Source organism: Bombyx mandarina, chromosome 20, assembly GCF_030267445.1.
Source record: "Bombyx mandarina strain Sakado chromosome 20, ASM3026744v2".
NCBI classification, from domain to species: Eukaryota; Metazoa; Arthropoda; class Insecta; order Lepidoptera; family Bombycidae; genus Bombyx; species Bombyx mandarina.
In genome coordinates, this window is record NC_143226.1 from 4,893,476 (window position 1) to 4,907,265 (window position 13,790).

The window sequence follows — 13,790 nt, forward strand, 5'->3', positions numbered from 1 at the left end:
AGATACCTCCATGATGATTTGGAATAGTATTAAATTGCGTTAATTTACAAAAATTTAAGAAATATTCGAATTGCTCGCGTACATAGGTAGACACAGAATTTAAATTGAAATCACCAATAACAACTACTTCCACCGGTGCAAGTTTACAAATAGCATTTTCGATGGTTTGTAACACATGTATATACTCCATATTATTATAATTAGGCGGTAAGTATACTACACAACAGAGAAACTTAATATTTTTATAAGTTATTAATACAAATAAAACCTCCTGCGCAGCCGTGAGACCATCAATATTAGTAATACGGCGTGAGGAGAAAGTGTCGCGAACAGCGAGCAAGACGCCACCCGCGCCTGCATCGTTAGCACGATCCTGTCGATAGACAGTACCTATATCCCCTAGGGAACAGCTCTCCATCATATACCGAACTAACAAGAAATGTCTCGGTAACAGCTATCAAATGTGCATTCGTATTCAAAAGTGATTTTTTAAATAAACTTAACTTAGATCTAAGACCGCGTACATTTTGATATAAAATATACACTGAAAACGATTTACCTATATTTTTTGTATTTTTAAATGTCGCTGGGCTTACGGCAAATGGACATCCACGACTCTATGGGCTGTGCCTATGGGACGATCTCATTAATTACGACGATTACGATTTACTGGTGGTAGGACGTCTTGTGAGTCCGCACGGGTAGGTACCACCACCCTGCCTATTTCTGCCGTGAAGTAGTAATGCGTTTTGGTTTGAAGGGTGGGGCAGCCGTTGTAACTTACTTGAGACCTTAGAACTTATCTCAAGGTGGGTGGCGCATTTGCGTTGTGGATGTCTATGGGCTCCAGTAACCACTTAACACCAGATAGGCTGTAAGCTCGTCCATCCATCTAAGCAATAATAATAAATAAAAAATACTGGAATAAGCAGTCAAGGCCTCTAGAAAAGGCAAAAATCTTCTCTTAAAAAGCTATTATTATTATAAAGTAAGGAAATACAAAAATGAAGCCCTCTTAAGTAGTTTTAAACATTTTATTTCCCATTAAAAATACCTTACATAATATTAACTAAATGCAGACGACAAATAAAAATAATAGAAAAATTAATTCTTATGTTCTAAGATATAAGTCTTCTTCATAATTTAATTAACGCCATAGATAATAAAAGATAGACCAAGAAGTATATATTTTCTATTTAGTGCTCCACGGATCAATTGGATCGTTGGATTCTTACAATTTATAACAATTGTAAGAATCCGACGGAAACTATCTCATCGTTATGTTTTTTTTTTTTTTTTTAATTATACCATAGAGTAAACTGTTTTTTTTTATGTTGTGGCAAATAGATAAAGTAGGGCTTTTGCGAATTGCACTATTTCCGATCCACCAAGTTTAGACTCTCCGTATACACGATCCACAAACGAGATGGGCACCTCTCCAATTGAATAATCAAATTGCCTCGCTCTGTAAAGAAGAAGAAAGCCTTTAACTCCTGATGAATAGAATCACAATATATTTATTTAGGGCTATTATTTGGAACCAATCCAGCTTGAAGGGCAGGAAAACCATTGTTTATTTATTTATTTACATGAGCTTACGGCCCACCTGGCGTTAAGTGGTGACGCAGTCCATAGATACCACAATACCACCCCACCCACTCTTAAGATTAATGTCTTATTGGACAGTAATTAGGCAAATTTAGCTTTTTATTACACGATGTTCTTCCTTTATCTTGGTAATCATTCGTGAACGCTTTTTGAATGTTTTTTGACTCACACGATGATGAACACGAAAAGTGTCACGTTCTGCCGGAGTCTAAGCGTGCAAGCGAGAGCGCGAAACTATCGATAGAGAGGCACGATCGGCCCAAGCGTTTACAAAACTTTACAGACAACTAATTTTTTTCGTATTACCAGTAGCATCGCTCGATACCAGTGTGCTTAGTGCGAGTTTTTTAACGTTCTCGATAGCGTAAAAGTTAACTCATATTTGTATGGAATGGAATCGTTTGCGTACGTTTGCCGCTAGGGGCGCTGTTCCAACTGCATACAAAATTGGGTTAACTTTTACGCTATCGAGAACGTTAAAAAACTCGCACTAAGCACACAGTGCACCATTTTGATTTTAGCAGTATTCAAATGCTCTGAACTTGTTATTCGTTAAACACTTAAGGACAGTGACCACCTATGTTACAATTTCAACCACTAATGAGACCTTAATTCACTGGTGGTAGGACCTCTTGGGAGTCCGCACGGGTAGGTACCACCACCCCGCCTATTTCCGCCGTGAAGCAGTAATGCGTTTCGGTTCGAAGGGTGGGGTAGCCGTTGTAACTATACTGAGACCTTAGAACTTATATCACGAGGTGGGTGGCGCATTTTACGTTGTAGATGTCTATGGGCTCCAGTAACCACTTAACATCAGGTGGGCTGTGAGCTCGTCCATCCATCTGAGCAATAAAAAAATAAAAAATAAAAAAACGGTGCACTAAATAAAGCGATACTATAAATAAACACAAGAAAAGTCAGTAAGAGTTATGATTTTTGGTTTTGGTTTGGTGTATCCACGCAATTTCTCACTTATGCATTGATTGCATTGCCCACTACCCAGTGTTACCAGAATCAGGTAATATACCACGATAGAAGTATCTTATGTGTTAATCCGAATATAATAATATTATAATAATATATAATATCAATTTTTGTGTGATATTTCATTCGAATCCTTATGACCAATTTCAAGTGATTGAGTAACAGATATCCTTTTTTTCTTTTCTTTTTTCCGGGCCGGGGGCCGAACCTCCTACGAGGTCCCCGCGCATACGGGGCGCGCGGGGTATGTGAGACTCAACGATCTGCAGGTGTTGAGAGCAGAGCGGGCCCAAGGATTTTAGGACCCACCCACTAAACGACTCCCCTGCACTCTTACACCCGACGTCCGATCCTCTCCGAGGTCAGAACCCGGATGAGGTAGGGGGGTTACCGCGGTCAACACTACAACCAGACGGCGCGGCTCACCCCAAGGACGCCCAGCCGACGGAGCCTTCGAGGCGAATCGAAGGCTCTGAAACGTCGGCCGTCTCGGTACGGCAGCCCGTCAGGCCGCCCAGACAGTGCCGCTGGTGTCCCGGAATACCCCACTGGACCAGAACCAGCCTGCCGGGTCGGGACGCGATACACCGCCAACCGGTCGCTCTTTCGTAACTCCTTGGCAGCGCGCTAGAGTGTTGGTAGCGCGCCGCGCGGCCTCTACCCCCTCAGGTCGCCCCTTAACAGTAACAGATATCCTAACATACAAACATATACATAATTTACTATAATAGTGTAGATAAATTAAATGGTTATAACATGCCTGATAATCATTTCCATTTGAAAGACATATCCTTTAGAAACGCAGCTCAGAATAAGCTTCTCGAGAACTTCCTTTTTGTACAATCTGAAAGTTACAAAGTTAAATTATTATTTTCATAGTTGAATCATAGTCTTTATGGTAAACATCAGAAATAATGTATGGGCCAATAAGAAAACAGAGATTAAATCTTAAGCTGAATTAAACTGAATAAAATATTACTCAAATATGTATAATTTCATAAACTAATGAAAATAATCAAAAAAAATGCAGGATTTTGCAGGAAAATACAGAAAGTGTTACAGTAATTTTCATTTCAATAATACAACAAACAGAAAACAAAATTGTAAAGTTCATTGGTATTTTTTAAAATAAACTATGAACTAGTTGTATAGAAGAGTCCACATCTCATCTGATGTTAAAAAGAGCCATTAGGCGGCATCATGACGTGAATTCCACCATCCATATTAAAATATAAGTTTGAATACTCAATTGATCTACTCTTATAACAAATATGGATCACTAATTCATACCGGGAACAGACAGTATGTTAAAAACTACGACAAGGTCTTAGTTGACAATCGAATAATTAATGAAAATAGAATTCAATAATAATGATACCACCATATAATCTCAAATGATGTCAAAAAAACTTCTTCAGAATGGAGTAAATCAATTAAAATCAAACAAACAAAATGTTGATATAAATACAAAATAAAGTGCACCTTTCATTACAAAAATAAATGTTGAATATTAAGCAAAATGTCCCCTAAACCACTAACCCCTCTATGTTCTAGTTAGTAGGGTTCTTTCTCAAAGATTAAGATTATGTGTTTTATCAACATTAGGACGTTCAATTGGGATGGTAGGCCTTTTCCCAATAACAATCAATGTATACATACCTAAATGAGCCAGTCAGATCTGAAACACCAGGTCTCAGCATTAACTGAGTCAAAAAGTTAGCTCCCCTAGATATGAGCTTACGCTTGAAGTCCCAACCGTAGACTCCACCACTCCCCTTGTAACGAGTACCAGAGACAATATCGTAATCATATTTTAATTGGAGTTTGATGAACTCTGGAATGAACTTTGGCTGCGGATGTAATGTTTTAAATTAAAAACAAAAAAAGCACTTCAGTTGATTTTTTATTCTTATAATATTATTTATACATCAACACCATCATCAGCCCACAGATTTCCACTGCTGGACAGCGGCATTACCCAAAATTTACTGCAATGACGTCTGCATAGCTCATTTTTAGCAGATTTTCATAAACTTTGGTAGGCCATCAATCTACCTTGTGAGAGGCCTATCTACACTGCATTTCCAATGTGTAGTTACCACTTGTTTTTTATTTTTATGTGTGACTAGTCTTTATTATATTTTATAATGATTTTTTTTTTTCATAAGTTACAATATTATTCTAATGACAAATAGTATTTGTGATCACTCTACGTATGTGAGGGTTTTTAATACTAAAATGATGATTCAACAGTTTGTATTTTTAGTGGTATGTTAATAGTATTTTTGTCTTATATTCAATCTTACATGATGGCTCAAATCCGCATCCATTATAATAATAAAATTTCCAGAAGCTTGCTGTATCCCATGAATGTAGGCAGTTCCGAGTCCAAGCTTCATCTCGCGAGGTCGAAGCACTATTTTAGAGGAACCATACAGCTTCTGCAGCTGACGCGCCACTTCTGAAGTCCCATCAGGACTTCCATCATCTATTATGATCACTTCGTAATCGACACCGCTGTTTACAAAAATATATTAATTATGAACTTGAAATTCAGAAATTTAGAAAATTATTCGACAACACTAACCTTTCGTCTAAATATTTAATTATTAGCCATATTATTATAGGGAGGTTTTCTCGTTCATTGTAAGTTGGTAGTAAAATTGAGTATTTATCTCTTTTTATCAATCCCGAATCCACCTCCATGCTGTCAACAACAACTCAATTTTAGCATAAAGGTCTTTAATGGTATGTTTTAACTATTTAAATTGTAGCTTGTATGGCTGTTATCAACAGAATATGATTTAACAAAATTATTTACATTTCAAAGTTTTTAACTTGCACTTGGATTGTTTCCACTAATATGTGTATAATCTATGGTTTCCACAGTAATCCACAGACGTTAGATTTTTTTTATAAATTTTACTAGCTTGGAAACAAAGTTCTTTAAGCCAAAATGTTAGATTAATATATTTGAACCATTATTATTAAAATAAATATGTAAGTAGTTGTTTGAATTAAAGGACTGATTTGATAAATGTCAAGACTCAATCTGGTCTGTAAGGATTTACTCATACTTTGCGATTTTACGATAAGATACCTCATACCTGCGAACGGTGCTTTAGTTTGCAGCTACGCAGCAGATGTTAGAACAAGCATCAAACCAAGCAGCACAGGGTTTCGGACTATCAATCAGAACGTGTCCAGGGCATCGACAACGGTACTTGACTATTGTATGAGCCGACTTGGGCTATAAATTATATTTAGCAACGGATACGTTATGAGGGGTATTACCTCACATTGATTTGATAAATAAGTGTTGTAACAATGGCTTCGGCATTTAGTAACAAAATAAGAGATCAGTGTGAATGGTATAATCCATTCAAAATTTTTTTGAAAAAAATAATTTTTTACTGACTTTAATTCCCATCAAATGTCAATGTCAATAAACTATATGTCTAAAAATAAAAAGAATAAAAATATTGAATTAAATGTTTTGGCGCATAAAAATTATGGTTTAACAAAGTAATTTAATCTACTATTTAAATGATAACATAATATCATGATGACGTAAGTTACAGTTAAACAATAACGAAAATAGAACTTAGAACATAATCTTCAAGTCAAAGCACTTACACTTACACTTATGTTTCAGTGAGTAAGTAATAAGTGAAGTGAAAGTTACATCATTTTTCAAAGAAAATGGGTAAAACAAGCAAAGTTGTTGTATGTGGCATGAAGGGAGTCGGTAAAACAGCTATCCTAGAGCAGTTAATTTACGGGAATGTAAATTTGAAATCATGTTTTTATCCCACGATCGAAGACATTTATGTGGCGAACATCGAAACAGATCGCGGCCCGAAAGAACGCGTCTGTTTCTACGACACAGCGGGCTTGGAGCCTCCGCTTACAGGCGAGTTTAAAGGTTTTAGTAAATTTTGAGTTTTCAGCTTGTCTTATTTTCACGCACCAGCTTTTTGCACGGGCTTCTTATTTTGTAAATATGAAACTAGGTTAATGTTGTCATATTATCATTTACAGAAAAAATACACGGCAGTTAATCAAATATTCGACACATCAACTTAATTGTGTACCTGATCATGATAACTGTAATTGTAAGTCATAAAAAAGTATTCAAAACATCTGAAATAAAACGAATGACAAAAATAAAATCGAGATTAAACCATCGAAAGTAGTGTTTATATTTATAACTCGCAAAAACTAAAGAAAACACCAGATGAAAATGTTATGAGCTTCTGAATCGGCAATGTGTGGACTATTGGAATTTTTTTACTAGAACATAACTGACTGAGCCTGTCACAAATTATTACTATTTACCTATACTGCTCAGTGGGCTCAGTGGTGTGGATTGGGAAAGGCCTATGTCCAGCAGCGGACTGTTGATGATGATGACCTATATTGTCTTAAGAACTAAATTTTTTAAAATATTGTATAGGTGGAGCTTATAATCCACCTGGTGTGTAGCTTATGAGTTGTTAGCCACCTGCCTTGAAACATGTGGTAGAAAACTCAATAGTATTTTATAAATTAAACCTGCCTTTTGTACATACCTATTAAACTAATTCTTTTCCATGTATAAATACAATAGGACAACTAAAGTGCCGGATGAAAGGTGATTGCATGCGACAGAGATGCGAATGTTGCGATGGATGTGTGGATTAACAAGAATGGATAGAATACGGAATGAATATGTTAGAGGAAGTCTAAAAGTGGCATCTGTGACAAAGAGGCTGAGAAGTGCACTTTTGGGATGGTATGGACATGTGATGAGACGAAATGAAAATGAGGTTGGTAAAAGAATGTCAACTATCAATGTGGAAGGATATAGAGGAAGAGGTAGACCTAAGAAGAAATGGATGGATTGCGTGAAAGATGATATGGGTAAGAAAGGAGTGAGCAAAGAAATGGTATATGATAGAATGATATGGAAGGAGAAAACATGTTGCACCGACCCCAGGTGACTGGGAGAAGGGCAGGAGAATCATGATGTATAAATAGAATATGAAATTAAATAGAGTGCTGAAAGGCTGTTTGGTTTAAGCGACATTTTTGCAACTTTACAGGAGAGCTGTTTAAAGTTTCAAATTTGGAAAAAATATCTTAACAAAAGTACTTCTTCAGCCATTTCGATGGAGTAAACTTAATTGAAGTTCAATAAAAAACATCAAACTGTTGATGCTTATGTTAGGACGTGCATAATTTTATTTTATTTATTTTATATTGCTTAGATGTGTGGACGAGCTCACAGCCCACTTGGTGTTAAGTGGTTACTGGAGCCCATAGACATCCACAACGTAAATGCGCCACCCACCTTGAGATATCAGTTCTAAGGTCTCAAGTATACTTACAACGGCTGCCCCACCCTTCAAACCGAAACGCATTACTGCTTCACGGCAGAAATAGGCAGGGTGGTGGCACCTACCCGTGCGGACTCACAAGAGCTCCTACCACCAGTAAAAATTAGACACCGTTTAGCCTATATATTTTATAATTTTAAATTATTTGTATGCACAGACAATCATAGAGAAGTTGCTCACAGAACTTTACCTTATTAACAGCTTATGCAAAATAAAACAGAAATTTTATTACATAGATAAATGTCATGTATTATGGGAAATGTCCCTTAAACCAAATAGCCATTCCACCCCTCGAACTAAATTCTTTAAAAGTATTAGCGATCTAGTATTTACGTGCATAATTATCGAAGTTACCCCCAAATGAAAGGGTAACAGACAGGGATCCTGAAAATGATACATTATTGAGCATATTCAATATTATTTAAATAAATACAGAATGCAAGGAAGGAAAATAAAATGTTGGAAAAAATAATAATTTTAGAAATATGGTATCAGGAAGATCAATACGTCCTAAGCCTAAATACATTTATATATTAATACGTGAAGCAAAAACGTTGTATCCCTTTTTACGAAAATTGCGCGGACGGAGTAGTATGAAATTTTACACACTTATAGAGAATATAGAGAAGAAGTGCACAATGCTATTTTTTTTTTTTAAATAATGCATAAAAGATACGTTAAATCAATAAAGAAAACATTACACACACTACCATGTATTTGACACACACACGTAAACTCTTTGTTTATTGTCAAACTTTTATTATTGCTTAAAGTCTGTAGTCAAATTGAGAATAGGTTAGTATTGTTTATTTTTAATATTACGACTATTTGTCTATAGTGTAGTCTTGGCGAAATCTGTAACAATAGAACCATAATAATGTTGAAACTTATAATTTCAATTAATTATAGTCGAATTTCGACTACTGCGGGACCACTAGTTTAAATAAAAATAAAATTTATTATGAATGTCATACTGTAAAGCTAATGTACTATATTATAAACTGAAAAGTGAGTTCAAACAATTGATTATAATTGTGTTTTATATAGATTATGTCAGATGTACAGAAAAATGCTCTATTCCGAAAGGATAGATTATTATACAGTGACATGAGTGAAGCAGCAGGCAAAAGCTAGTTTAGCTTCTCAGTTTTTACTGATGGTAGGACCTCTTGTCAGTCCGCGCGGGTAGGTACCACCGCCCTACCTATTTCTGCTGTGAAGCAGTAATGCGTTTCGCTTTGAAGGGTGGGGCAGCCGTTGTAACTATACTGAGAACTTAGAATTTATATCTTAAGGTGGGTGGCGCATTTACGTCGTAGATGTCTATGGGCGCCAGTAACCACTTAACACCAGGTGGGCTCTGAGCTCGTCCACCCATCTAAGCAATAAAAAAAAATCATGAATAATCCTCCTCCTCCTCCTCGTGTCGTTTCATCACTGCTGAGGGTCGTGACCATTATATGTCGACAGGATTTTGCTCCTTGTAATGTCCCGCCAGCGCCTCCGATAATTGGCCGCATAAGGGGCGTCGTGGAATGGGATCTCGAGTGATGGGATGAATAATCCAAAACACATCAATTCAGCTTTGAAAGTATGATGAAATTTTTCTAATGAACAGGTCCTCCGCAATCTCCTACAATGCAGCTAACGGCCAACCAAGTGCTCCAACGACACTATCTCGGTTTCTCAGAAGGTTTTGTCATGGTGTATGATACAGCGCGACCAGAATCGCTGGATGTACTCATGTATTTAAAGAAGGACATAGACAGGAACAAAGATAAGAAAGAGGTGAGAGTTTTTACTTTGTAAAATATTAATGTTAAGGTTATGGTGTGTTTGGAACCATTAAATCGGCTAGATTTGAATAGGATTCGTTGTATTCATATTGGGATATCTATGAATTATGAATACCTTATCGTACAGGTTACCAAGTCTCAAAAAATTCAAATAATGTATAGTACTTCGATTATATTGAAATTCTACATTCGAATTTGACACTTAACATTGTCTTTTTACAGAGTATTAACACTTATTGTAAAACATAGTGAAATCATAGATGTCAAGATAAGTTTACGGTTTGTCTGGTGTTGGTTTGTCGGCTTGGCTCGGTAGGCAGCTGCTTGGCTCTGCCCCTGGCATTGCTGAAGTCCATGGGCGACATTAACCACTCACCATCAGGTGGGCCGTATGCTCGTCTGCCTACACGGGCAATAAAAATAAATAAATAATGAATATGGAGCCCATAGAAATCGATAACATTTATTTTCATCGCATTACAATCAGCTTTGGGTTCTTTTTTTTGGTAATTTGCTTAAATCTTTCTGTCACAGGTAGTAATACTAGTGATCGGTAATAGAACCGGACCAGATGATCCGAACAGCCTCGAGAACACCTGCTCCAAAGCCTCGAATTGGTGTGCACGCGAGAAGGTCAGACATTTTGAGGTGAACGCAATGGATCGCCCGTCCCTATATGAACCATTCATCTTCATGACCTCGAAATTGAACCCGGTACAGAATAAGACTACCTTCCCGCAACTAAGCACGTTGAGTAAGCTCACCCAGAAGAACAATAAAAGTGAAGCCATGTAACGGTACTTTTTCAATCTATGCCCTTTCTGCTATCAGCCTTAATAGGCATTATAGGTATTTTTAATGGGGGGGTTTACACTGCAATAGTTAAATAAAGAGTGTTACTCAATATAGAGACAAATTGAAACCGATTATAATTGTGATACCAGACTTGATAAATCATATCGAGGGGTGAAGGGCTATCTAGGTTAAACCGACATTTTTGTAACTGTACACGAGAACAATTTAAAGTTTATAAATTAGGAAATAATATCATGAAATAAATAAACAAAAAAGAAACAAAAAGAAATAAATTTCTTCTATTATTTGAATCGAGTAAACTTAATTGAAGTTCAATTATAAACATCGGACTGTTGATGCTAATACCAAATAAAACGCATCTTTAATTACAAAGATAAATGTAGCGTTTTAAGCGAAATGTCATTTAAACCAAATAGCTTTCACTCCTGTATACATTATACATATTTATATTTAACTGAAACATATAAAATTTTAAGATGGCAAAATATTTGTTAAGGGCAAAGCCCTAACACCTCCCTCCTCTCAACTATGTACCTGAATATTTCACGCTTATATTCAAAAACATCATTTCAAATTACTATCCTAGATAGAATTTCATTGATCTCATTATATAGAAAAAAATATATGAATTTAAAACTTTTTATGTCATACAAAATGAAATTTAACTTTTGAATTTTTCAAAGATAATGAAATATGCATATGATATTAATTTAAAATAAATAAACCAATGTTTTATATTTTAGTTTTAAGTATCAAGTTATCAAGTAAATCATGAAGCTTTTAGGTAATAATATATTTTTTAATTGCATTATTGTGGTAAAACAATGAGAATAGGTAACACAATTTTAAATTTAAAAAAATACCTAATAAGTCATATTTTATTGACACTTCGACGGATCGCGCGATAGGTACAAGCTAATCAAATTGTAGTTTAGACAAAACAAAATCGCGTTAATGATACAAAAACCGCCTCTGTCTTCCTAAACAAATCCAAATAATTAATTGTAAAGTTATGCTTTACAATTAAATATTTAAAAGATACTTTTGGCGGCCATTTTAACTTTGCGATTAAATATGCAAATGGCGGACGAAAAACGCGCTATATATTTTTTATCAATAATTAATTATATAATATTGTTAATTTAATATATAATCCGCCCTGTTTTATTTATTAATTTCGTCATCGAACATTTCGCCGTAAAAATAAAAATTAAAGGGGGCATAGATTAGACTAATAAAAACGTGACTTAACTTCAAGTACTTAAGATTTAATCTCGATTATTAAATAAATGATAAGTGCAATATTTATCTTTAAGAAGTTATTACCTAAGGTGCTTGAAAGAAAAGAAAAAAAAAGCTTGTGAATACAATAAAAATCGTGATGCTTTGTGCTTTGATATTTTCTAATGTTCACACGTTTATTGTATAAAAACAGTATTTTTAATTTTGTATTACATGACCAACAATAGAGCTTCACAGTGTTCACAGCTCGTTTTAAGATCGCCAACAAAAATAGTAGACTCAAAAAATTTTTTTTTTTTAAAGTCTTTAATTATGATATTTCTAAATTTTTAGTACCTATACCTAAAGTTTAAAATAGATAAAATTCAAGAAGGGACTCACATAAAATGTATCTATATCGGAACTTGCGGTCTCCACACAGATGGCGGCGCAAACGCATTGGTTCAATTTGCATTCGGCTGTCAACTAAACAGCCACAATGTAAAAAATAGTATTTTGTTTTGTAAAATTAATCTCAGCACTTATTAATGTCAGTCGTGTTATAGCGTAATACTTAATAATACGAAATTAAATGAAGTCTTCGTGGCCTATGGGATAAGACGCCCGGGGTACACTTGAGTCGTCTATTATCAAAGGTGGCAATCTGTGCATTTGGACAAAAAAATGTTATTGATATGTCAATACAGATTGATTTGAATATAATCGTCTCCTTCAAAGAATACGGTTCAAAACCTGCATTAAATAAAGGTTAATACTTAACCTGTTATTTATCTAAGATGTCGTTCAGAAGAGTTTTGTGACTGCCAATGGAATACAAAGTCAATAATTCGTTTTTCTGATTTACCAATAATTGTCCAAAAGTTACATTGCCGGCTTTGATACTAGTCGACTCACTTATTGAGCGATTACATGTACCTGTGTTCGAATCCCGCAGACTGAAGCTATTTAAAAAAAAATGAAATAAGTATATTTACACAAGCTCACGAACAAAACTTCCCTGATAAACGAATATCTTTTTTTCCTTTTTTTTTTCTTTTTAATCAAAGTCACAGCAACTATTTTGCATATTACTAGTGGCAAAAGCATATTGTAAGCGCTAACATTATCCAATGCCGTTTTCTGCCGCGCTGCATTCTTATTTATTGTTAATGAGACTTCGAACTCACGTCTCAAGGCGTGAGGTTCATAATATCTATATGTTTCGGTGGTCACTGGTGTAACAAAGTGGGCCGCGAGCTCGATGTTATAAATGCAAAAAAAAAAGTTGTCTCTGAAGTCGGATTGCGGACGATAGTTTTACGTCAGCCATTGTCAGTGGCAGAACTATTCGAACTGCTAGCTCTGACGTCACGCGAAAAGAGAGCTAAATGTGTCACAAGCCAATGTTTGGGCCGATCGAGCTTCTATTGCTTTTTCCGCGCTCTCGCTTGCACGCTCAGACTCAGGCGGAACGTGACACTTTTTCGTGCGTGCAGCCGGTGTTCATAGTTTTGAGGTTATCGCGTCAAAAGCAAATCGTCGTTGTCAAACTAAAATCTACTATGTGCACTTTACTTTTTGACTTCTTCGTATAGTTCACAGCCCTATCTACAGTATAAAAAAAACTGTTATGTGTCTATAGCTTTAATATTTATCTATAGCCTTCATTTGATATAACAGTTTTTAAAAATTCACCTTCATATAAAATTTTATATGAAAATGTTTTTACTCGTCAATTGAAAATAGAGTTTTTGCACATAGCAGATTTTGGTTTGACAGCGACGAAATACTAAAATCGCGGACTAACTGACACTTGACAGCCTTGACAGCAATAGGACCACAGATTACCAATACTAAATTTGTATCCAGTTAATATAATAGAATCTCTGAATATTATGACAATTTTATTTAGTATCTTAAGTATAAATTATGTAGTGAATTTTTTTTTTTTGGTAATGTTCGTCGAATAAATGTTATGAAATAACGT

At 35.4% G+C, this 13,790-nt stretch overlaps 3 protein-coding genes across 7 annotated transcripts in view; 2 read left to right on the forward strand and 1 right to left on the reverse strand.

Moving 5' to 3' along the window:
* LOC114247906 (uncharacterized) overlaps positions 1-13,790 on the forward strand; it is a 294,552-nt gene that overhangs the window by 31,399 nt on the left and 249,363 nt on the right. The gene's annotated exons all lie outside the window — the stretch shown is intronic.
* Dpm1 (Dolichyl-phosphate mannosyltransferase subunit 1) lies at positions 1,021-5,470 on the reverse strand. 2 transcript variants are annotated; one of them, XM_028180942.2, is made up of 6 exons: positions 5,435-5,470; positions 5,180-5,299; positions 4,899-5,109; positions 4,252-4,442; positions 3,353-3,436; positions 1,021-1,465 (listed from the first exon to the last, which is right to left on the reverse strand). In XM_028180942.2, the coding sequence occupies exons 2-6, from the start codon at positions 5,296-5,298 to the stop codon at positions 1,330-1,332; spliced, it is 741 nt and encodes a 246-aa protein (XP_028036743.1). In that variant the 5' UTR covers position 5,299; positions 5,435-5,470; the 3' UTR covers positions 1,021-1,329. The 2 variants fall into 2 exon arrangements, with proteins under 2 accessions (XP_028036743.1, XP_028036744.1); XM_028180943.2 differs by having other exon boundaries at positions 5,414-5,439.
* On the forward strand, positions 5,770-13,784 carry kappaB-Ras (NFKB inhibitor interacting Ras like 1). Of its 4 annotated transcripts, XM_028180991.2 has the most exons (5): positions 5,770-6,162; positions 6,248-6,505; positions 6,634-6,707; positions 9,589-9,758; positions 10,301-13,784. In XM_028180991.2, exons 2-5 carry the CDS (start codon positions 6,393-6,395, stop codon positions 10,559-10,561), a joined length of 618 nt encoding a protein of 205 aa, XP_028036792.2. In that variant the 5' UTR covers positions 5,770-6,162; positions 6,248-6,392; the 3' UTR covers positions 10,562-13,784. The 4 variants fall into 4 exon arrangements, with proteins under 4 accessions (XP_028036792.2, XP_028036789.1, XP_028036791.1 ...); XM_028180988.2 differs by lacking the exon at positions 6,634-6,707 and having other exon boundaries at positions 6,248-6,517; XM_028180990.2 differs by lacking the exon at positions 6,634-6,707.

Bases quoted from the DNA above. Each gene is read 5' to 3' on its own strand.
- Dpm1 (XM_028180942.2), bottom strand. From the start codon at position 5,298: ATGGAGGTGGATTCGGGATTGATAAAAAGAGATAAATACTCAATTTTA. The intron at 3,437-4,251 runs GTATGTATACAT...TGTAACTTTCAG, and splicing joins GATCTGACTGGCTCATTTAG to ATTGTACAAAAAGGAAGTTC. The intron at 1,466-3,352 runs GCATGTTATAAC...TCTTCTTTACAG, and splicing joins CAAATGGAAATGATTATCAG to AGCGAGGCAATTTGATTATT.
- kappaB-Ras (XM_028180988.2), top strand. From the start codon at position 6,295: ATGGGTAAAACAAGCAAAGTTGTTGTATGTGGCATGAAGGGAGTCGGT. The intron at 6,518-9,588 runs GTTTTAGTAAAT...TCTAATGAACAG, and splicing joins GCTTACAGGCGAGTTTAAAG to GTCCTCCGCAATCTCCTACA. The intron at 9,759-10,300 runs GTGAGAGTTTTT...TTTCTGTCACAG, and splicing joins GGAACAAAGATAAGAAAGAG to GTAGTAATACTAGTGATCGG.